At 41.1% G+C, this 25,804-nt stretch overlaps 1 protein-coding gene across 11 annotated transcripts in view; it reads right to left on the reverse strand.

Annotated features, from left to right (window-relative positions):
* Positions 1-25,804, reverse strand: part of DENND1A (DENN domain containing 1A) — a 513,010-nt gene that overhangs the window by 215,327 nt on the left and 271,879 nt on the right. For all 11 annotated transcript variants that reach the window (XM_043566883.1, XM_043566886.1, XM_043566881.1 and 8 more), the window contains one exon: positions 6,327-6,427. In XM_043566883.1, coding sequence (XP_043422818.1) covers positions 6,327-6,427 — 101 coding nt within the window. The remainder of the gene's footprint in view (positions 1-6,326; positions 6,428-25,804) is intronic.

Consider the following 25,804-nt stretch of genomic DNA (forward strand, 5'->3'; position numbering starts at 1 on the left):
CTGTCAGCACAGAGCCCAACGCAGAGCTCGAACTCACGGACCTTGAGATCATGACCTGAGCCGAACTTGGACGCCTAACCAACTTGAGCCACCCAGGAGCCTCTAGAATTCAATCTTTAACAAAACCTACCTATCCCAGGGTTTGGTATATATAGGAGAATTTTAGCCACACCTGTCTACCTAATCTACTCCCATTCTACCTGGGGGTTGTGTATTTCGACTGGATTTTCTTGGGCCATTTATATACATTCGTATTAATAGAACTATAAATACGTATATGTAGTTATTAATAACAAAAAATAGTACGTACTATTTATAGAACACCTGCTTTGTGTCAGTAGTAATTACTATCCATGTTTGACAGAAGAGAAAGGAGGCTCAGAGAGGTTCAGAGAGGTTCAAGCTAGTGAATGGGGAAGCCAGAACAAAGCCAGGTTTTTCTGTTTCCACCACACCACACTTCATTGATTTTTATTTCTGTCACTAAGAATATCAAGAATCCCACTAACTTGAGAATCAATTTACTCCCTATGCAAAATCTCATGGCATCAATGAAGACAGAGATTCGACTGGGCCTAGCTCCGGTCATCCAGAAATCACTTCATAGCTGTGTCCAGACTGATGCCCTCCACCCACATGGACCGTGCACCCTGGCATATTTCAGACCGTTTGCTAAAAATTCTAGACGGAATGCATGATGCAGCATGTGGGGACCGATTCAGAACATGACAGGCAGCATGGATAAAGGATCTAGAACTGGTATCTCTCACAGAGAATCTGAGCATGCCCAAGCTGAGTGGAAAAACGGCTTACAGAATCCTCTAGAAATGTCAGGAAATAGAATGCATTTTACAAAGACAAATGCAAAATTCACACCTTAATTGTACACATAGGATATAACTTTTTGGTTCAACCGTGTCCTCAGAGAGCATCAGAATTAGCTACTAACGTGGCTCTTGATCTGGCTGGCCCCTGGGGGACAACGTGAACTTGCCCTGATCTGCTCTGGAAATATTTTGTCACAAAGGTGGGTCCACAAGTGTCCAGAATAACCCAAAGACACAATTCAATTTGGGAACTGACTGGAGTCCTTATTTAGGACTACTTCTGAAAGAATAAGGCAGAAAAAGGAATTTATGTGGGAAATACCATGTGGTTTCTATTGGGACCTTTTATTAGCAACATTTAATTAGCATAGTGCCCAGTACACAGTAAGGGCCCTATAAATGTTTTCTGAATGAACAACGTAAATCTATAATTAGCAAGTTATCAAGCAGCCTACATGAAAAAATTTTTCACCAAATCTTGGTGATGGGTGCAACTTATTCTCTAAAACTTTGGAGGATATTAATAAGGAAAGCTTTAACATGAGGAAGCCTTACATTTCAAGGGCAAGCTCTACCATTTCTTAGCTGTGTCACAGTGGCTGAAATCACTAAACCTCCCTGAGGTTCAATTTCCTAATCCATACAGTGGAGCCAGTACTATTTACTTTATGGCCTGATTTTGAAGATCTGCAATAGTGTTTATAAAGAGTTTGGTACACACTACTCAAGAGATGGTGATTATTACAATGAAAGGAAATGCAGATTCTCATCAGCAAGTTAGTCCTTCTGTCCCAGAAATGGGCAGGCTCTCCCAACACTGGCCAAGGTCAGGGCTGCCATCAGCCAAGGTAGGGGAACATTCTCATTTTCACTTTCAAAGTCAAGAAAATGGTACAGATCTAAAGTAGAAAGGAACCAGCAGCACATGTTTTTAAATATTCATAAGGGCTGGAAATGTCTTACTCCTTTCGTTTTCTCTGCCATCTGCTTTTGTTTCTTTTCTTTTCATTCTTATGCCACAGCTGCAAATGAAAACAACCATACAATAACTCAAGTTAAATAAAAAAAAAAATCAAAATAAAAACAATCTGAGGGGTAAAAAGAAAAGATGAATTATAAAGTTTTCCCCTGAGCTCACAAAGCAGCAGAAGCAAGAATGTTTGATGTGAGTTAAACCTTCTGGAAACCAAAAATCCATGTCCCATGTTTATAATAACCATGATAAGAACAACCACCATTTACTAAATAGCCTGTGTACCACTGGATGACCAACATCTCTGATTCCTAAAGCTGCTCTTCAAAGTAGGTAAATTAAACCCACTTTACAGAAAAAGATATTGAAGATCAGAGAGATAAAATAGATTTTTAATGGTGACACAGCTAATAAGAGATGAAATTGAGATTTGAACCCAGGTCTGTCCGAATCCAAAGCCTCAGCACTTTCTTTACCACCCTCTCCAAAAATGGGAAGGGAGCTGAAAATTTTAATTTGGGAAATATTCAGGACAGACTATTTGTACTAAACTGATTTATTCAGATAATTAAAATCTGTGATTATACCTCTAATTAAAGTTAACTCAGATAATTGGTTGCTGTATTTGTGAATGTGCAATTAGTCCACATAATTGCGGGGATTTCAGCATCATACTTTCCACACATTCACCACATCCCAGAGCTTTGGGCTCCTGGCCTCTGTTCTACACTAGGCTGCATTAGAGCTCTTGGGGGCTCTGGGCCCAAGCACCATGACTTGCGATACCAACAGCAGGATCTGGACTCAGCCTCATTTAACATGTCTTTGTCCAGAAGTCAATGAACACCTCATCTTCAAGTGCCATGTAAAAAGCTCTTACAGCCTACACTGTTGTCCTGAAAACCCCGAGCAGCATGTACCTGAAGAAAAACTGGCAGCAGTGGTCCTCATGTGTTAATTACACTTTCGAAGTCTATTATGCATAGAAAGGGCACCTGCTGGCAGTGAAAATGACTAGAATCTGCCCTTCCTGTGCAGTGAGTAAATTGAGAGTTCATTTCTACAGGAGATAATAGTTTTCAGATTCCATTTCGTGTATCCCCTGCATGGGGACGTACTTAACATTTAAATCATCTGCAGAGGAACAAACCTCCTTCAAATTTACATGTTTCAAGCTCCTAGCACTTTACTCAAAATGCTAGTTATCCCTGCTGGCTCTTACCACCAAGGATTAAACTCAACAGTGGTGAAAGTCACCGAGCACAATAGAATAAAGTTATTAGCATTGACTCAAATTTCAGGACATTTGTAGTTTCTGACCAAAGCAGTTGGTAGCAGGCTGAAGGTGATCAAATCAAGCCTTGAATGGAGGATCTGTTTTTCCTCTTGGGGTCTTTTATTTCATCATTCTTACATCTTGTAGTTAACAAACAGATACCAACCCCCACTGGCCTGCAATCATCCTCTGGTCAAATGTCAAAAAAAGTTCTGTGAAAACAAGAGACCAGGAGAGGCACCGCGATCACATACACAGAAACCTCTAAGATGGAGCCTAATCAAAAAAACCCACTCAGGCTCTGAAAAAGACAAGTCTTCACTTGGATTTTTTGGAGTGCAAGGTGGGGGAGACAAGGGCTTAATAGTTTTCATTGTCAAGTCTCCCTCTTAAGGAAGACCTGTCGGCATCGTCGCTCTCGGACAGGCCGCTACCACAGCTCATGAGAGGGCTGGCGTGAGAGAGGAAGTTGGAAAGAGGATCTGGGATCACCTTCCACAGCAAAGAGCAATACAGCCGATAAATCCTTTAAGCAAACAAGAATGGAGGGCTGGAAATAACAACTGGCTAGAATAAATGATTTTCTTAAAGGGAAACTTGTAAGCTATGGAAACCATACTTTTCGCTGGAGAAACAGAATAAAATAAAACAAAAATCATGCAGCATTCTTCTCCCTCTTCCCCATCACCAATCCCTGCCAACACCGTGGTGTATGTCCTCTTTGATTTCTGCCTGTGTGTATCTGTGTGTGTCTACATATATCCACATTCATACATCTACATATGTACATATATCCACATTTTTGAGTTTTATATGCACACACGTTTGTTTTTATAAAAATGGAATCATACAGTACACGCTATCTATGTTGGAGCAAGTTACTAAACCTCTTGGGGCCTTGGTTTACCTATCTGTGAAATGGAGCTAATAATACCTGCCTTATGGGGTTGCTAGAAGAATGAAGTGACATCACAGACTGGGGCACAGGAGATGTTCAACAATGGCAGCTACTGTTATCGCTGTAACTGACAAAGCATTTTTCTCTGCACGGTTCTGGGAACGTAAGCTGCTAGTTTTAAGCTAGCTGACAATTTAGCCACCAAAGCTTCCCAAATAATGGAAAAAAAAAAAGTTGTACTATTTGGGAGGCAGAGGAACTGCAATGACTCCGCCCCCTCCTACCAATACCGTCACTCAGAAGCCCACCAGTGCTCCAATCTGAGGCTCAGCATCAAGACACACGGGGGTGTCTCTTCCAGGGATAACATGAGGGCTTCTTCTTAGAGCACGTGCCTGAGCTGAGGTGTGCAGGGAGAGTCGGGGGGGGGGGGGAGGGTGGGACCAGAGACACAGGCACAGGGAAGGGACCCATGTCAGTGTGTATGTATGGGTACAGGGGGCCCCCTGTCTGTGTGGGAGTAGGTGCCTGTGACACTATTACATGGTGGGGGGCAGGAGGTGTGCTAAGGAAACTGGGACTCACTGTGTGAGTCTTAGGGAACACATGTCCCCTTTCTACCTTTTCCATCTACTCCCCTCACCATCCTCCTCCACCTCCCCTGGCTCTGTGTCTTGTCCTCTTCCCCCCTCTCACTCCCCCTACCTCTTTCTTCCTTTCAGAGCCTCACGGTCCTCCTCCACCCAGCCCCCCAGTCTTTCACTCAAACAACAACAAACTACTAGATAGGAAACACAGTCCTCTCCTCTGAGATATGTGGCAGAATGGAAAAACCAAGAGAGTTGGTTTAGAAGCTCAAGAGGAAGTGGCAAGTCTAAGCAGAGGGACAGTCCCTTAATTTCTTAAGAGGTGGGAGAAAGGCACAGATAAAAACACCTACCTTGATAAGGTACTTAATGCCCTGCACTGCCCTGGAGAGGGTGACTGATTTTTACTTGATGGCTCTGAGTTACATCTTGGTTGTACACATGACTTGTTGGGATGAGAGCGAGCACAACACATTCAGATTAGGAGTCCTGCGGAATACCTTTAAGCTCCCAGGACAATTTGACTACCTCGACGAACCTTTTCAGTGACAGGATTGCAAAATGGGCTGGAAGAACCCAGCAAGAATTATGACCTGGACTCAATGTGAACTGATGGCAAGTATCCTAAATCACCTTTTTTTTTTTTTTTAATGTTTATTTATTTTTGAGAGAGAGAGCGTGAGCACACGTGAGCAGGAGAGGGGCAGAGAGAGGTTAGGAGAGTACCGAGGATCCAAAGCGGGCTCCGCGCTGACATTAGCGAGCCTGACGGGGGCTTGAACTCGCAAACCAGGAGATCATGACCTGGGCTGAAGTCAGACACTCAACCAACTGAGCCACCCAGGTGCCCCCTAAATCATCTGTTCTTAAGTGACAGGGCTGTGATCCCTCAATGGGTCCTTTCCTCCTGAAGCTCTTAATTTCTCTCAGGCGGTATTTTTTCCTATACGTGTACAGTGCTCCTTTATCAACGTCTGCTGACTTGAGCTGTCTGGAGACAATGTCTTTAGTAACATTACACCAGAGAAAGAAATTATTCAGAAGAAAAACAGATCCAAATCAGTTACAGACACACTCTTTTTTGGTAATCCGTGGAGGACAGATAGTGACAATGTATCTGCAGAAACATTTTGTGAGTGCCTACCATGAGTCAGGTTTTCTACATCATGTCCTTTATTCTGCTGTATCATTTATCTTCATATATTATTTATGGCACAACTTCATTTTACAGATGAGGAGACAAAGGCTCCTTAGGCTGAGTGACTTGCCCAAGGTGGCAGAGCGGACTCTAAGGCCGCGTGCCTTCCACTAAAATACATTTCCCCTGAACAGCGAAACTCCCGTCAAAGAAGTGCAGAGGGCTTTGAGGTCTGGCTGGTGCTCCCCAACCACAGGCAGAGCGACTCCTACAGAATGTGCCAGGGTACGGCCGAAACGTGGAGACCTCGGGTACCTCAAGTGTTCTTCTCACCAGTCCCCAGTCCACCTTGGGGGGAAGAAATCACACCACTACTTGGTGCTTTGGTTTCCCCAAAGTGAGAAATGGGAAGTATGATCTACTGCCTTGAACTTTTAAGAATGCCATCACATAGATGAGAACAGTTTGGAAACAAAAGGGCCATGTGATCGCATGGTCGAAAATCCATGTCATTTTCCAGTTACTATTTCTAGTTTAGTCACCAGCTGCATCACAAGTTACAGACCTAACATCCTCATCAGTTCCTAGAGAAGGAACAGCAGAGGACAGGGGGAGTAGCAGCCTTACCAGCAGTAGTCCAACAGGTGTGGAGGAAGGACGGGGATGTACACGTGCTGCCAGAACATGGGGTAGAGCATCGCGGCAGACCCGTGGATGCAGGCAGTCAACTGCAACAGAAGCAAATCAAAGAATCAGAGCTAAAAAATCACAGTGAGGGGGCACCCGGGCGGCTCAGTCTTTTAAGTATCCGACTTCAGCTCGGGTCACGATCTTGTGGTTCTTGAGTTCGAACCCCGCATCGGGCTCTCTGCTATCGGCGCGGATACTTTGTCTACCCCCCCTCTTCCCCTCCCCCACTCATTCTCTCTTCCTCTGTGTGTGTGTGTGTGTGTGTGTGTGTGTGTGTGTCTTTCTCAAACATTTAAAGAAAATCAAAGTAAGGAGATGCTGTCACTGGAGTTGAGCAATGAAATTAAATACATACTTTTCAACATATTTAAAATTGTAAGCTAATCCAATCACTCTAATTCAAATTTAGTGAGAGCTTGCTTTTCAAAAGAAATCTCCCCCCACCTGCCCCGATTATGAGGCTGATGCACAATGGACAGTAAAAGTTTTAGAAAATGGAGAAAAGGGATAAAAGAAAATAAAAGTCTTCACCATCTGAAAATAACTTGACATTTTGGGGTATTACATACATTGGCACTTTTATTTCCTTTTCTAATAAAATTAGGATTACTGTAAATACAGTGCTCGTTTATCTTTTTTTAAGTTTATGTTTATTTGCTGGCATTTTCCCACGTCCTCAAATATTCTTAGAAAACATTATCTTCTAATGACACTCAGTGAATTTCCCAAACTACATTTAACTACTCTCCCACCATTATGTTATATAATCAGATCATGTCCATACATTTTTTTTTAAATTTATTTATTTGAGACAGAGAGCCTGAGCAGGGGAGGGGCAGAGAGAGAGAGAGAGAGAGAGAGGGAGAGAGAGAATCCCAAGCAGACTCCATGCTGTTAGCACAGAGCCTGATGCATGGCTCAATCCCACGAACCAATAAGATCATGACCTGAGCTGAATCAAGAGTCAGACGCTTAACAGATTGAGCCACTCAGTCCGCCCCATGTCAATACTTTTTATGCATGGTTCCTAAATATAGGATTCAGAGACAAAGGTTATAAATATTTTAAGGCACTTAATAACTATAATATAATAAATGTAATAATATAATAAAGAATGGAGTCTCTTTGCACTCCCACAGCCATGTACTAGAATGTTCTCTCCATACTTCACCAGCACTAAGAACGTAGTCAAGTTAGTAGCTTTGAAAGTGTATCTATCTGGATTTTCTTCTTATTCCTCTGATCATGACTAAGGCTTAACCTCTTATCACTGTTCTTGGTAATATTTCTTAGGTAAATATGGTCTGTTCGCATTCTTAGTATTTTGAGCATTAGTATTTTGAAAAAGTAATTTACAAGCAAACACTGGATATACAAAGGATGCTAATCCTTTGTAACATTCCTGAAAATAATTTATCCTTCTGTAATTTCCTTTGCGCTTCTGGGGGAAGAGAAGGCTTAAATAATTACACAGACAAATCTTTTCCTTCATGATGGTTTCTACTGCTGTTATACTAAGAAAGTCCTCCAAATTCTTCCCCAGTATTTAACTCTTTGATCCATCTGGAATTAATTTAGGTTTAAGGACGGAGGTGAGAATTTATTTTTTCCACACAGTTAATCAATTGCCCCAACACTGTTTATTGACTAATCCTTCCGCTCCGTCTTCTTTTGACATATTCCTTCTTTTTCTTAAGAGCTAGACACATCATCTGAGGATTTGAGAGATTTAAAAATTAGGGACAAAGATATAATGGAATAAAATTGCTACAAAATTCAATATAGAAGGAAAAAAACCCAACACCTTTGGAGATATGGCTATGAAGCGACAAAAGCCAACAACACATGTTTCTTTCTGCCTTTCTTCTTTAATGTTTCTTTGGTTTCTGGGAAGCCTGTTCCCATGAGGACTTTGCTTCTTTTGGAAGCTGTTAACTGGCCTTTGCTGACAGAAGGACATTTACGTGGCGAAAGAGTGACGTGCCAAGGCCCAGTTAAAAGAATCCCAGAGGTTAGTGTAACATGAACAGCTTTAAATTGGATATTCTGCTGATGTTTCACAGTTGTGAGAGCTGTGTATTAAATCCAGGGCCGCTACTTTCTCCCCCGCCTCCTTTTCCCTCCAGACCCTGTTCTTTAAATCAGGTACATGTCATGAACAGGAGCTGATCCAGCAAGCTCTCAAGAGCTGTTCCCAGCGACTCCGCCAAGGCTTGTAGGTTTAATCCATCCCTTCTCAACCCATTTCAGTAGGATTCCAAATAAAGAAGGCTGTCACATTTTACATGACTAATCTCTTCAGGGTTAGAAGAGATGAAAAATCTTTGCTGGTGTCGTATGAATGGAAAATGAACAAACTTCACTCCAACTGCACCCTGAAGTCAGGCCGGAGGGCTACCCTGGCTTTGGGCCCCAGTTCTTCCTGCCCATACTTTAACCAGCTGCCAAAGTACTCATCCTAAAATGCAGGTCCGGTCATGTAACATCCTACTTGGAGTCTTTGGGAGCACGTCTGGAGCAGGCCTGTCTCCATCAACTTTCAGTCTACCTGTAGAGCAGCTCCATGGTCTTTACTGCCTTCTCCAACTTTATCCTTTGAATAAATCATTTCAGACTTAGGAGTAGCTATGTACTCCTTTCCTGGATCTGTGCCCCTAGCAAACTCCTCCTCTTCTGGGTCTCTGCGAAAGCACTACGTTCTCCTCATGGCTCTCCTGGGTGTAAGCCCCCATTATTAATGGGACTAGACCTGTCTGCATATTTGTCCTCTCACTGTAAGGCCCAGAAAGACCATGTCTCTCTTCTTCCCCATGTTCTCTCAGTGGCACAGCACAGATGTAGCTGGAAGTTAATGCAATGTTTCTTCCATAAATAAAAAAACAATTCCAACTTAAAATATATTCACAATATAAACATAGTGGCCTGGCTTTCAACTATCGGACCAACATTTCCATGAGTCTCACAGACTGGGGTACATGACTCAAATTCCAAAACAATAAGGGCAAGCCCAGACACACAAATATGCCACTTTTGGGAAATCGTGTCAATGGATTCATTCATCCATTCATTCAACAAATGTCTATTCTGTAACTCTGCAACACATCAAATAAGTAAGTAAAAGCCCTTCAAAATCTATAAGGTGACATACAAACATAAGATGTCCTCATCACACGAATTCACTTGTAATTCTCTTTGAAAAAGTCATTCAATAGAATGTTCCTGGGTTGAGATAGAACTTGATTCCCTGCCTCTCTTTAGCTTGAGTTGGTTTGAGTCAAAATCCTATTTCAAGCAATAAAGTGGCAGAGATCTTAGCTCCAGACAATGTTCTTTTCATGTCTCCTTTTCCCTATAAAAACAAAAAACAAAAACCCTAAAAGTTAAATGTCAAGATTTTAAAATTACCTATCTCTCATAAAAATCAAACTTTTAAGGTGTTTCATCATCATCTTCATTGGGAGTTTTCTAAAGGCCAAATCTCTGCAATTGAAGTAAAATGCATTTACCCATTTGATTATGAAAACAAACAAACAGGAAAACGGTTTGACTCTTTTCCAAAACACTAAGTGGCAAAACAATGTACATCGTTACTTAGGAATAGTGGTGAGGCAACCACAAGAAAAGTGTTGGGATTTATCAGAGCTTCATCAGAAATAACATTATATCCCATAAATTATCATCAGCCACTTAATTTAAAAACACCTCTAAGGCCAACTCCATTTTCAAAACTAAGGTTCCTAAAAGCCTATGCTCATTCCTTACAGAATACAAAATTTTAAAGTAATGGAAGTATACAATTTGGATTATAGGCAACAAAGGGGCATTGTGAATATTTAATTGAAGTGCAAGTTGAAGAAAATGATCCTATCAAAATCTCACTCAGTGGGAGAATAGAAAGATAGTATGTGTAAAATTTGCCCAAAGTCATTAGTCACAATGAATATTCATCAGAAGCCAATTATCAATCCCATTTAATGACACCCCAAAAGATTTTGCCCTGAAGCAGCTGAATAGTCTAAGACTCCAGACAAAACTAGACAAATTATACAGCCAACAGCCAGTCTAGCCAGGACACAGATTGTAAAGTAAACCACTGGTGGGTTTCTAGACGCACTTTTAGTAAATTCTGTCCTCAATTAAAGGTGCACAAGGTCAGTTCTATCTTGGAGCTTTCTGTATGGCTCCATTAGTTTTCTCTGAGGCAAAGGGAGAGAAAGAAAGAAGGCAATAGGGATAGGACATGGAGAGTGATCAATGATAGAGCTGGAAAAATCACAAAGAGAGAGAGAGAGAGAGAGAGAGAGAGAGAGTGTGTGTGTGTGTGTGTGTGTGTGTGTGTGTGTGTAAAGATTCCTAATGGCAGCTCGGCAGTTCAACATGAAACAAAAGTAAGACTCTCTCCATGGAAAGAAAAAAAAAAAAAGGAATCCCAACAGTGTCATGTGCCAGGTACCATGTTGGGGATTTTAGGATATTGCAAAGTATTGTTTAAGAAGTGTGCAAGTTTACATACATATACAGTCATCACCACATTTCAGATACGGAAACAGCCTCAAAGGTGAAATAGCTTGCCCAAAGCCACACGGCTCATAAGTGACAGAACTGGGACTCACATCCAGGTCTGTCAGGCTATAATAGCCGCTGTGTTTCCACAACATGTAAGTTAACTAAAAAAATTTCTGAGTGTCCACCCTGTGTCTACACATCATACGGAGGATTCTGAGTTAGGCAAGATACTGCTCCTATCAGTATAGCCACGTTATGTAGAAATACATTTGCCGTGCTGTTAGATGACCAAATCATCTGGTAAAGTGCCAATTAACAGAAAATAATCATTTTTAAAACAAACACAGATGTGATAATTTCCTGGGGATTAGTGATACTTAACTCAAGTGTTATACGGTCTTCAATCCACTGGAAATTCTAGACAGTGGCATAATGATTGTTGGTCAAATGGAAAGGCTTATACCCCAATCTGGCACACCTATTTGAAAGCCCGGCTTTCTGTCATGTTCCCTTTCATATACTTCCATGGAGCTTCCATTAACTCTTTTTGATCTGAGCAAGCTGCTTCCTCTCCTGGGCCTCAATTTCACCTACATGGAAAACGAGAAGTTGGACTCTGTAATCTCTGTGCCCTCTTCCAGCTCTGACAATTTCTGATCTAGAGGAACTGCCATCCTTTGACGTGAAGAATGTGCCCCCTTTGCCCCAGCTCACCTTCCTCAGCTATACTAAGCTATGACTGACTAAGTAAAACAGGGTCTGTCTCAAAGCTAGTCTTGCTTTTTCGTGTCTACAGTTATAGGGGTCCACCTGGAATTCATGTGCTACCTCAGAACCACTGCAGCCTTATCACCTGACTGTGGAGGGCACAGCCTTCCTCTGTGCTTGACCCCCAACACTCTGGATATCTCAGAGGTAGATGATCTTAGGAGACCAGGGGCGTGAAACCAAAGATGTGAGTTCCTCAAGGGCAGAGACCACATTGGATTTCCCTTCCTCTTCTCTTACTATGCTGGACACAGAGCAGGTGCTGAGCAAATGCTGGGGAATGTTAGGATGCCTTCAGCTTCACACCATGAGGAACGGCAGGCACAATTACCAGACATTTAACAAATTGTAATTGCTTAAGAGATCACAATTGAAGCTGCACATCTCTAAAAGGTATTGAGATTCTGAGTTCCAAAGGCTGACAGACAATCAGATGGGCACAGTCACTCTTCACAGCCTAGAACTCAGGAAAGATCAAACTGACACCTGCTTCATCACGGGGTTAGTCAGAGGCAGCATCTGGATCTCCCCTCTGAAGCCAAACACCAGGAAATTGATTACAAACGAACAAACACAGAGTACAGAAAGAATACCAGATTTCTAACTTTAAAGATAGGTCATTTTTAAGTCGACTCATTTCAACCAAGAACTTTCCAAAGCAGGACAGTTGCAGAAAATGTTGTATGCCTTGTAGAAGTTGTCAGCTCTCTCAGTTTGAGAACTAGATTCTTCTGTTTAATTATAAACCACCTTTGTAGTCATCAGGAAATAAACGGTGCCGTGAATCAAGTAGTGTTGTGGATTTCGTTTGTTTTTGATTTTTACTTATTCTCAAATAGAAAACCCACAATGAAATCAACAAAAAGGTTTTTTGCAGGGACTATGAAAGTTAATCTACTCAACCCTTCCAAGGGTATAAGAAAAACCTTTCATTACAAACGGTTCAGCTATGATCACATTGTGTTTACTATATTTAGTGAGGGAAGAGTTGGCTTTTAAGAAACTATCAAAGATGCTTTAACATAAAGACAACTTATAAGGCCTCAGAAGTCAAAGACCTTCAGCTGGTCTAGACAGATGCCAGACATGTGCGTGGAAAGAGGGAAAAGAGCAAAGAAAGTCCTGCTTTCCTTAGAAGCCAAAATGTAATGCTTCTTTATTTTATTTTTTTGCAGGGGGTGGAGACAATCTTTCTTCCAGTAGTTTTCTCTTTTAGTTGGATGGAACTCATCCTACCTCTTGTTTCTCCACTATCCTCTGGGGAAAGGAAAAAAAAAAAAATCCAACCCACCAACATGGAATCAAGCAGAGTGCATTCCTCTGAGAGCAGGAGCAGCCAGTCAAGAGGAAGCTTTCTCAGGCGATGTCCTGCTTAACTACTTCTGGCTTCCATTTTTTTTTTTTTTTAAGCTATCTACTAGGTAAAGTAATTAGAGTAAGTTATTAGCCAGGACGATAAGCTTTTGTGTCAAGATTTGACACTTCAAAATAGCAAAGCAGCTAAAACTGCCAGAGTAAAGCTCTAGCTTCCAAAGCAGGGGCAGAAGCTATGGTATGGTAAACTATGGTAAACTATTATGCCAATAGGCCCCTAGCACCAAGAGTGAGGAAAGTGAAAGAGAAAAAGGCAAAGTTACATGGGGATTGATAATTCATTTAAACACAGGGACAGCAAGGTGCTGTCTTCCATTCTGTGCCTGATGGACATGAGTAACTACGGAGTCAGGCCACGGCCTGAAGATTCCTCCAACCACGCAACCATTGCCAATGGATCCAAGCTGGCACTCAAAAAGAAATGTGCCGCCTCAATTCTTGGGTAAGTGGATATTAACAGTTCTTTGAAAATATTCCTAAGCTCTTCATTTATGTTTAGCCAATTTACACTAACGCTCTAATAAAGGATCACATTTTTTAAAAAAGAAAGATGGTGTAACTGAACATGGAATCATGAGTACCCATCTCTCAGGTAGCCATATGTGAAGAAACTGAGGAAACCTCAGGTGGTGGGAGTTACTAGATATGAAGGCATGAGGGGGTGGGGAGAATCGCCCCTGTAGCATTTTTTCAGGCAAATCCAACCTTAGAAAGTACCAGTCAACTCAGATAGATTGAAGCCATGCTCTAGCCACCACGACCACTTCCTCTGTATTCACTACCGCCAAGCACTGTACTAAGTGTTTCTATATACTCATCTCATCTTCATAATACCACTGCAAGGTGGGTAGCCGCAGTGTCCCCACTTTACAGATGAGGAAACTAAGGTGACTACATACTTAAGGAGCTTGTGCAAGGTCACAGAGCTAGTGCCAGAGCTAGGATATGAACTTAGGGAGTCTAGCTCTGGAGCCTGTGCTCTTAGCTCACAGGAAACTGCCTCTGTGCTAGGATCTGTATTAATCTGACAATTACTGAGAATCCACTATGTGTACAAGCCATGCCCTCAAGCAATTCAAAATAGAGAGAGAAAGATCAAAATGCCAACAATCAACTTCAACACAAAGGCATTATGAAAGAGGTGCTATGATAGAGGTTCAAGTGTGTTAGCCTATGAAGAAGGAATCATTAATTCTGCCTGGGGCAAGAATCAGGTCTACTTCAGAGAGAGAGAGAGAGAGAGAGAGAGAGACAGAGAGACAGAGAGACAGAGAGACAGAGAGACAGAGAGACAGAGACAGAGAGAGACAGAGAAATCAGAGCCTGGTAGGATGCAGACAGGAAGCTGCTAGACCTCTCCCTGGGAGCCTGGTCATGTGGTAACACTGGGTCAAGTAAATAGAGCAACTTTTTAGGCCACTCAATCTCTATGTAGTCATGACTGTGGAGACTTGAACAAGAAATGACAATTTAGTCAATGACTAAGTGACTAATGAGAAGTGGGTAGATACGGAAAACCTCATGAGTTGCCATGACTATCCTCTGTTGCCTAGATTCATTCAACATCTACTATTACCGTTTATACAAATTAAATCCTCACAACACTTCCAGGATCTCTACAGCCTTCTTTACTTCTAAAAGTCAAATCAGAGTTGGCTGCCCTTTGGAGCCCACTTACTTCTGCTGACTGGGCAGTATGTAGCCAGCACTGGGCAGCGTGCTTTCATATCTATGACCACTGAATTCTTTCAACAACCCTAACGTGGGTGTTACTACTGTCTCCATTTTTATTTTATCTCTTTAAAGTTTATTTGAGAGAGACAGAGAGAGCTCAGGGTGGGGGCAAGGGCAGAGACAGGGAGAGAGGGAGAACGCTCTGTCCGTGTGGTCAGTGCACAAAGCCTGATGTGGGGCTCAAACCCACAAACCATGAGATCATGACCTGAGCCCAGATCAAGAGTTAAACACTCAACTGAATAAGCCACCCAGGCGCCCCAATACTATCCCCATTTTTAAAAGAAAAGGACAGAAAGATTCAGAAAAATCAAGTAAGTGGCCCAAGACCAGATGGGTAGGCAGGATTAAGTACACAGGTAGGAACTGAACATCACCATCCTGATTTGAAGTCTGGTACTCTCTCATCCAGCCCTGCTGTCCTTTTTCTTGGGAAAAGATCACCAGCACGCTGGCTGAATCATCTAGCTGGCAGACTACATAGCTATCAAGATAGCAAAAGAGAAAAAATGTGAGTTTTCATAAGATCTGTAGCAACCCAACAGCACAGCCTAATCTCGCATCAGGCTCTAGCTCAAAGGGACCACACTTTCAGCCTACAGACACCGCAGGAAATCAGGACTCCTTGTTCTTGCTGACTTAGCACCTGGTAGGTGCTCAAATTTCTTTAACAACATCAATATGACATCTGCCAACATGGGTGCCATTTAGGGCTTTTCAAGCATATTAAGATACCAATGACTTGAATACATTACCCATTAGTGCTTTAGGGTAGAGATTTGGTTCAGAAGAGGCATAATAACAAATAAGCTATAATCAGTCCTATAACCTAAAGAATATACTATTTCACAAATTGACCACACCACTAAAATAATAAATAAAATTCTCTGCTGTGCTCTCAATGCAATGGCTGGAAAGAAATATCACCTCTCTAGGTCTCCTTTATACACATGCACCCCAAATTATAACCGCGGAATGCATCAGCAACCAACATTACTGACAGCTTAAATAGGTTATACTTAGCTGTGTCCTATCCTAGACTCACTAGTGCCAAAATCAAAGCTCTCCTAAAGAGAAACATGGAAACAAAGAATTTTTTAGTGCTAGTCTATACTCACATCTTCTAAACAAACTTAAATGGCCTCCATTATGCAGTCTCAAAATGCAAATTAGTCTAATGAGGCAAAATAACAGTATTCAAAGAAAAAATATTGTTTTTGTCTTAGAGAACAGTCTATTCACTGTTTCCGAATCTGGCTGTGTATCAATCATTTAAGGAACGTTAAAAAAAAAAAAATAGACTTTTGTGATTTCATGCTAGACCTTATGAACCAGAATGTCTGGAGATGGTGGCCAAAAAACTGAATTTTTAGATGAGTACTCTGGGCCATTTTAACACAAATAACCCACGGATGAGCATTTGGGAATCACTAGCAATCTGAATCCTGTACCTCGTCTAAAGCAGGTGCTTGATGCTTACCGAAGCAATGGGAGCAGAAGCAGGAGAGGTGCAGCAAAAACTAGTCAGGGATACCAGGGTTGGTTGAATCACAGCAATTTTTTTTTTTAATATTTTCTTATTTTTGAAAAAGAGAGCGTGAGCCAGGGAGGGGCAGAGAGAGAGGGAGACACAGAATCCAGCAGGCTCCAGGCTCTGAGCTGTCAGAACAGAGCCTGAAGGAGGGCTTGAACTCAAGAGCCGTGAGATCATGACCTGAAGCCAAGTCAGACGCTTAACCGACTGAGCCACCCCGGCGCCCCAGAATCACAGCAAATTTTCAAGTCTCACAAATTAAACGGTTGATTCTATATTACGTAGCCGCTGTAACATCTCCAGGTTCTTCTTTCTAGTTACAGCTCAACATGAACAGGAGAAAACCAATGCACACGTAATTAAATGAAGAACACAGTTCAAAAAGCAGGTAATTGTATTTACGTTTCAAAACCAGAGAAAAACCCACATAAAGAAAACATACCAATCTTTTCTCTCCAACTTCCTGCCAGTGGAAGTTCCTTTCATTTCTTTCTAAGTTTTTAATATTCTCTGAGCCACAATAAAATTTTATGTGATGAAGATTAGAGAGGCTACGCTGTTTGAGAGTTTGGCTGCAGAGTCTGTATTTCACGCCACTTCATTACATTTTGTTAAGGATTTCCCTCTTCACCAAGAGGATTAGTTTTCTTCTCACTTCTTTGAATACTCTTCTTAGGTTGTTAGTGTGAACTAGGTTAATCTCTCTTTTTTTAACATATAAAAGATGAACAAACAAAATGTTCGATTTTATTTTATTTTTTAAATAGAACACTAAATTTAGTCTTAGAATTCTCTGTTTGGTAAGTTTCCAGTTACAAGGTCTTGGCTTCCCTTGAGCACAGTTTGAAACAAAATAATGCAGTTTGTTCCTACGGCTGGAACATGCAGAGTGGAGTGTGCAGGCAGAGAGGGCCTGGCTCCGGTCCAGCATTTCCAACCTTCTTAAACTGCCACTCTCCTCTCTGCTTCAAGAGCTGCAGATAAGCAAACAGGATTAGTTATTTCTAGGCCAGGAGAGCTAGGAAAGCTTTACACACATCATTCGGGTACCCGTCCCATGACACAGGCTGGCATAGTCAGGAACAGGTGGAGTTCATCAGGAAAGGAGCGAAAATGAAGCCAGGTCTGAAAAAACAGCCTCGTGCACAAACTGGCCCTCTTAGGTGACGAGACCAGGCGGCACCAAGGTAAATGGATGCTGTTAGCGGGAGTGGGTGGGGTGGGACTGGGGCAAGGTTGGGAAGGTACCCGTCTCTGCACACCTACGACACTCAGTATCACTCACCCACGTCCTCCACCACTACACTTAGGAAGAAACTGACAGGGAGAAGACATTTGGCGGTTTTTCTCCCCTAAATGAGGTACTATCAGAAAAGTAACCATTCTTTTCATAGTTGTGAGTACTACATAAATAATTAGATGTGGAGGCTCAATTAATTAGGTGATGGTCTTGTCACTCAACTGTGCTTCCTTCCTCAGAAATTGTTTTAAAAAACGTCTGCTGAGGGGCGCCTGGGTGGCTCAGTCGGTTAAGCGCCTGACTTCAGCTCAGGTCATGATCTCACGTTTTCGTGAGTTCGAGCCCCGCACTGGGCTCTGTGCTGATAGCTTGGAGCCTGGAGCTTGCTTTGGATTCTGTGTCTCCCTCCCTCTCTGACCTTCCCCTGCTCACGTTCTCTCTCTCCCAAAAAGAAATAAACATTAAAAACAAGTCCGCTGAATAAAACAAACAAATTAATTAACTAAAACAAATAAAATACTTTCCTTTAGAAAGTAAGTATGCCTTTGTCATCATTTACTGGATATTCTCGGTTTACAAAACTTCTTGCACTACCCCTAAATTATAGAAGGAGCGATTAGGGCCAAGATGCCCAGGGGCTGACAGGAACTGCAGTAATAGAGGCCTGAAGCCACAGTGAATTGGGGAAGACACCGCCCAGGGACCCACCAAGGCCGCGCTCATGGCTGGGGTGAGGCCAGGGGACGGGTGAATGTAACAACCACAGACACAGTGGGTTCAATCTGAGCAGTGCTCATGGGCGAGTGCGTCAGTTAGAAATTCACGTATCGCCCTTCTTTTTCCCTGGTGCTGGGTGGGGCCGGGCATATAGCAAGTGCTTACAAAATCTGAAATAAAATGTTCTGAGTGTGCATTCAAAGGTGATGGGTTTCCATCCCATCTCTGCTGGCAGAGACAAGCATCTTAGACAAGACACTGCAACCTCCCCAGGGCCAGATACTCTCATCTGCAAAGGGAGAAGAGAACCAACCAACTAGCTCCTAGGGTTGCTGCAAAAACTAATGAACACACACACACACAGGATTAGCACAATGCCCGGCACATCGTAGGTGGTTGAAAAAGGTTACCTTAGGAGAATTTTAACAGGGTGTGAGGGAGAACTGGGGACCTCCCTTATAAAACACAGGGGTATGAATCTGAATGAGGGCGTTCTACACACTTAGTCCACTGATGCGGTCAACACACCTCTTTGGCAGTCTTGGAACGATTTACAAGCTACACAAGAAGTTCCTCTAATTACTATACAATCAGGGACTTATTTTTTACCCAAACCAGTATTAACCAGCTGCATCAGCCACCTTATCCTTCGGACTGGGCTCAGACTATTTCTTTGGCTCTCTAGGAGAATTCTCAAATTCCCTCAGTGGGAGGATATTTTAACAATGTGCCTCTGGCTCCTTTGACAGTTCCCACGGCTAGGGTTCTGATAATAGTTTGAGGTGACACCCAATAAACATACCTGATCCCCAAGGCAAGCGCGGTGAAGGGACTATGAGTCATTTGTATGTGTCATCCTCCTGGCTGTTTCTCCCTTTCCTGAAGCCACACAGCATCCTAAGGCCCTAAGGTCCTAGGACCTAACCTTGGTCAGTTTACTTCATCTCTCTGAGGGGATGAACCATTCTGTGAAATGGGGATAATACTGATCTTCCAGGACTCTTCTTGGAATTACAGGACACCATGTCCATAAAGGTCTTGTCTTAGACCGACCTGCTATCCATAAGACTTACAAAAAATAATTTAAAAAAAGCACCAGGAGTTAAATTCAGTTATAAAAATCTGGAAGAAAAATGGGGCCTTTGTGCCAGAAGAGATCACACTGAAGTATTTACATTAGAGAACAAGATTTAGGTAAGCCTTCCCTATTTATCATTTATAAAGGAAAACAATCAATATGCATTAACTGAGCAAAGAGAACAAAAACTCACATTTTTCTTATATAGAGTATCACATTATTGGCCAAGAAAAGCCCGAAATGAGTATTACTTGACTCTGAACTAAATATTGCTGGGTTCATCTCTATTGACACAGTCATCTATACAGAAAATGGCACTCTGGAGTGTTCGACAGTTTTCATCTTTCAGATGCTTGATGGTCCTGAGGAGGATCAAGCCTACATCTTATCAAACAAAATTGAGAAAAATGTGGTTTGCCAAGGTAATGATAGGCCACATCTTGGTTTATCAAGAGACGGCCATCAGAAACCTCAGGCAAGAGGGGCACCTGGGTGGCTCAGTTGGTTAAGCATCCCACTTGGACTCAGGTCATGATCTCATGGTCTGTGAGTTCGAGCCCCGTGTCGGACTCTGTGCTGACAGCTCAGAGCCTGGAGCCTGCTTCAGATTCTGTGTCTCCCTCTCTCTACCCCTCTCCTGCTCATGCTCTGTGTCTCTCTCTCAAAAACAAATAAACATTAAAAAAAAAAAAAAGAAGAAGAAGAAGAAACCTCAGGCTATTAAAACAACCTTTGCATTCCCCATGTCATTGAAAAGACAATGAAAAGTCACTACTAAGGAAATAAAAGGCAACAATTAGAAAACTTTAGGGGCACCTGGCTGGCTCAGCTGGAACAGCAGGCAACTCTTGGTCTCAGGGTCATGAGTTCAAGCCCTACGTTGGGCACAGAGATTACTTAAGTAAATAAAACTTAAAAAAATTAAAAAAACACTTTAAATTCTTAAATTGGAGAAGTACAAAGGCTTGGATAAAATTGATGTCTGCTCACCTACTGTATCCCGGGAGAAATTACACATTGGGATGCTGTTGACCACATGTGAGATATAAGAAGAACCACCCCCTTCTTCCTAAAGAGGTTTCTACTATGAATCATTAAAATTCAGAAGTTATTTAAAAATCAACTGTTTTTAAACAAAAAGTTTAAGTCAAAGTGATACATGTGTATAGCCTTAAAACAAAACTACAAAAAGCTCAAAAAAAAGTCCTTAACCTTAATTCCTAGTATTCACATTCAACACAGTATTTATCTATTTCTAAATAACGATTTCCTAATTTTAAACAGTATTTTACTTCCCATTATAGATGTTATTAACTTCTTATAAATATATATATTTATGTATATAATATATATTTATACACACACACACACACACACACACACACACACACACACACACACTATAGGCCAGACTCCATTCTAAGGACTCTGTAAGCACTAATTCATTTGAATTTTACTTGATATGAGGTCATCGGTGCCCTGAACAAAGCGGTTTCAGTGGAAAGGATGAGGCTAAATCCTAACAGCAGACTGGGGAGAGGGGAGGGGGAGAATTAGACACTTAATAGAAGTAACTCTCAAGGAATTTTGTTCTAAAAGGGAGAATAAAAATGGGATAAAGGGGATGTGGAAGTTTTGAAGTTTGGGAGCTATTCCACCATATCAGCAAGCTCCTAAGAATAGCCAATAGAGAAGCAAACAGACACATCAGAGAGGAGCTCAATGTCAGAGGAATTCTCTTAAGGTAGTAAGAAGGAACCTGTAGCATCACCTTCCGAATAAGGCATTCTTTGACCATCTACCTAAAAATGCAATGCCTTACCCTTCCCAGTCTCCTTCTTCATTTTATTTTACTCCTTAGTATTAATCATTAGCTACTGTACTATATATTTAACTTAGTTTACTGAAGGTCTACCTACTAGAACGTAAGCTTCGTGAGGACAGGGATTTTTGTCTGTTGTATCCCCACTGCCTTAAAATGGGGCCATGAAAAATACCAGTTGAATGAAGTCAGGTGGATCAGCAGAGTGGTTGGCCCTCAAGAGAACTGATGGTGTATCCACAACCGAGAAGGCAGAGTGGAGGAACAGGGACCTCAGGAGGTTGATGAGGTATGGTAGCGGCTTCCATTAGATACACATGGAATTTCAGGTGAGAAATCATTTTTCCCCGAGAAGCACCAGATACTGCTGCACCATCTTCTGGGTTCTAGAACTGCCCCTGCCAAATCTCATGCAATTTTAATTCTTAACCTTTGCATAAGAACTGCTTTGTCTCTATGGAAACCAATTTGTCAATAAATTTCATATATTTAAAAAAAAAAAAAAAGAACTGCTTTGTCTCTCTCTGTGTTGTAACATTTCATGATGAAGGGGCTTGGTATCTTCTTTTTCAACTTTCCAAAAATTCTGAAATATATATACATATAAAATGATGTATATCATATAATCAACGTAAAAAAATTTTTTTTAAGTTTATTCGCTTTTGAGAGACAGAGTGCAAGTGGCGGAGAGGCAGAGAGAGGGAGACACAGAAACCAAAGCAGGCTCCAGACTCCCAGCTGTCAGCACAGAGCTCAACGCAGGGCTCAAACCCATGAACTGTGAGATCATGACTTGAGCCAAAGTTGGACGCTTTATCGACTGAGCCACTCAGGTGCTCCCATATAATCAACTTTTAAAACAAAAAAAAAACACTTAAGAATCTGAAATCCAGCACCCTGGCTTCATGGTTGGCAAACTACAGCCTGAAGGCCAAGTCTGTCCTGCCTATTTTTGTAAATAAAGTTTTGCTGGAACACAGGCTCTCTCACTAGTTTACGGAGTGTAAACTATAAGGTTGTAGTCCAGTAATTACAAGACCATTTGGATTACAAAGCAATATTTACTATTGGACGCCTGACAGAATAGTTTGCCGATTCCCTAACCAAGCTCAACACAGAAAACAATACTGTTGATGTCCCTTGTATGCCTCTTTCTGACTATACTGCTTTCACTCCTTTTGAGGAAACTGCTACCTAAATTTTGTGTTGTCATATCTTTTGCCCCCATGCAGTTTGTATGTATCCGTAAGTAATATCCCTTTTAATTTCTCTTACTTGAATTTTATGTGAATGAAACCATACTGTATATTCTTCAGTAGCTTCTTTCACTCAAAAGTCTGTATTAAAGACCTAATCATGTTGGTAGGTTAGTTCTTTTTCAGTGATAACAGGACTCCATTGTATGACTATACCATAATTTATCTGTTCTCTGTTGGTGGTCATGCAGCCTCTGTCCAGTTTAAGAAACAAAAGCAAAAGACCCAATGCTGCTATGAACATACTTGTACATGAACCCTACTATAAATGACCAATGAGTGTGTGTAGGTAGGTGTATGCACACACACATGCATGCACATGTACACACACACAATTCTACCCAGGGATGGAAGTGCTGAGTTTTGAGTGTATGCAAATAATTGTGCCACATACTTTTCAGAGTAGTTCATGAATTTCCCCAATGCAATTTCGATAGAACACTTGACTTTATCAGACATCGCATTTTTGCAAACCTAGTATTTTAATCATTGTAATTTTAATTTGCTTGTCTATGATTACTAAGGCAGTTGAGCATCTTTCCACATATTTTATTAGCCATTTTCTTCTGTGAAATGCCGATTTGTGCTTTTGGCCAATGTTTCCATTGATAGACTTGTCTTCTGCTTTTCAACTGCAGTAGTTCTTTATATATTTCAGATATTAATACTCTGTCAGTTGTTACATATGGCAAATATCTCAACTCCAGCTTGTGATGTGTCTTTTCATTCTCTGAATATTTTTTAATGAACAGACTTTCCCAATTTTAATCTTTTCCTTTATACAATGTACATTTTGGATTATTTGGTTAAATTTCTCCCTATTCCAAGATCACAGATATTATTCTATTTTGTCTTCTAGAAGTTTTAAAACTTTGCCTTTCACACTTAAGTCCTTGACGCATTTGAGATTCGGTTTTGCAGAGAGTATAAGATAGAAATCGTCTCCCTTTTCTTCCCCATGTGGATAATCAATTATTGAAAGCTCCATCCGTTCCCTCAGATTTTACAATGCCACTTCAGTTGTCTATCGAGAGCCCCACACACATGGCCTGTTTCTGCAATGTCGATCCTGTTCCGTCAAGACGATTTGTGTATTCCTGTGCATTACTAGCATCTTAATTACTACAGCCCTACAAAAAATGTTGATAGCGGGTAAAGCAAGTTTCCATGACCCATTCTTTTTCTTCAAGTAGGTCTTCGCTCTTCCTTGGACTCTTCTGCATTAATTTTAGAATCAGTTTGCCAAGCACTGTGTAAAATCCTAATGGGATTTTCGATGGAACTGTATGCAATCTAGATAGATCATTTTAGAGTGGAATGGCATCTTAAATACATTGTCTTCCTATTCATGAACTTACCATGCTTCTCGGTCTATTGGTGACCCTATGAATCTTCCCTTTTAATATGTTAATGTGGTAAGCTATACGAACAGACTTTTCTAATATTATCAACCTTACATTTCTGGAATAAACCCAACTTAGTTATTATGAATTATATTTTTCATACATTTGCTACCAGTTTGTTTAAAACTATTATGTTTATGACTGAGATTGGCTGATAAACTTTCTTTCCTGTATTATCTCCTGTGTGGCTGAATGTCAAGGTTACACAATTATCACAAGAAAAGGTGGAGTGTATTCCTTCTTTCTAGACTCTCAAGAAGTTTGTCTAAGACTGCAGGGATCTATCTGTTCCTTGAGATGTTTGATAAAACATATCTGTAAAACCATCTGAGTGTTTCAGAAAAAAAGAAATTATATACTGACTCAACTTCTATAAATTAAATGACCTATTCAATTTTTCTTTCTTGATTCAATTTTGATAAATTATGTTTTACTGTCCATTGCACCTTAGTTTTTAAATATGGGCATAACACTGATAATAGTATTTTCTTATTATTTTTAAAAATCTCTGCTTCATCTGCTCTTTGTGCTTGTTGATTTATTCTTGAATTCATTTTAGTTTTGGGAAACAACAGAAATAGTTTTGTGTGTTTAATCTATTATATTTACCTAAATAGAAAATCACACAGAAGGTACATTCTTCCTTATCTATAAAAAGGAGGCAATACCAGAACCTACCACACACTCTTTTAGTGAGGATTAAATGAGTTAGTAATTGCAAAGTGCTTAGCACAGTGCCTGGCACATATTAAGAGTTCAAAATATCATTATTTTATTATAGGGAATTTAAATTAAATCAATATGATGCCTTTTTGTTCTACTGAAATTTAATACTCCAATATAACAGTAACTGGTTATGGACTACACTTCAAAAAAAATTTTTAGTGTTTCTTTATTTTTGAGAGAGACAGAGACAGAGCATGTGGTCGGGGTGGGGGGGAGGGCCAGAGAGAGAGAGGGAGACACAGAATCCAAAGCAGGCTCTAGGCTCTGAGCTGTCAGCACAGGGCTCGAACCCATGAACTGTGAGATCATGACCTGAGCTGAAGTCGGACACTTAACCGACTGAGTCACCCAGCCACCCCTAATGTTTCTTTATTTTTGAGAGAGAGGGAGCACGGCAGGGACATAGAAAGAGGAAGACAGAGAATCCTGAATAGGGTCTGTACTGCCAACGCAGAGCCAGCCCAATGCGGGGCTCGAACCCACAAACCATGAGATCATGACCTGAGCCGAAATCAAGAATCAGATGCCAAACCGACTGAGCCAGACAGGCACCCCTGGACTAGACTCTTTCAACTGTACTTCTATTCTTTTTTCATTTTTTTTCCAAAGTTTTATTTAAGTAATTTCTATACCCAACCTGGGGCTTGAATTCACGACCCCGAGAGCAACAGTCACAGGCTCCTCCGACTGACCCAGCCAGGTGCTCCCTGACCGTACTTTTATTCTAATTGGCCTCATAAAGACACAGCGGCAATCCTCTAGTTCTGAAACTCAGTCCGGGTGTTCAGGTCCTAAGATTATGAACTGCACTCCTACTTTAAAATAAAATGCAAAACAAAGCAAGAAGTCTACTCTGGGATGTTTTCCCCTTGAGGGCAAGGGCCATGCTTTTATCACCAAGCATATGCTATGAGCCTGGCACAATGAAAAAACTGTGAGTTCTTGACAAGCAAACAACACCAAAGAAATAATAAAATAATGAAGTTATGATGAAAATCATAAAGAAAACTCTAATAGCCTCACAAAGTTTTCATTATTAGGTGACTTATAGTAATATGTAAACACTCAACTGATTTTATCCATACACCCTTCATTAGGGAAACTCACTATAAGAAGGTCTTTCTACCCTCTCTAACAGAGAGGTACCTGTTAGGCATTCCACTCCCAGTCAATTTCTGTATGTAAGTTTAACCTCAAAAGAAAAATAATACTATAAAGAGATATTGAACTTCAGTTAATAATAAACATGCTCAATTA

Source organism: Prionailurus bengalensis, chromosome D4 (assembly GCF_016509475.1).
Source record: "Prionailurus bengalensis isolate Pbe53 chromosome D4, Fcat_Pben_1.1_paternal_pri, whole genome shotgun sequence".
Lineage (NCBI taxonomy): Eukaryota > Metazoa > Chordata > Mammalia > Carnivora > Felidae > Prionailurus > Prionailurus bengalensis.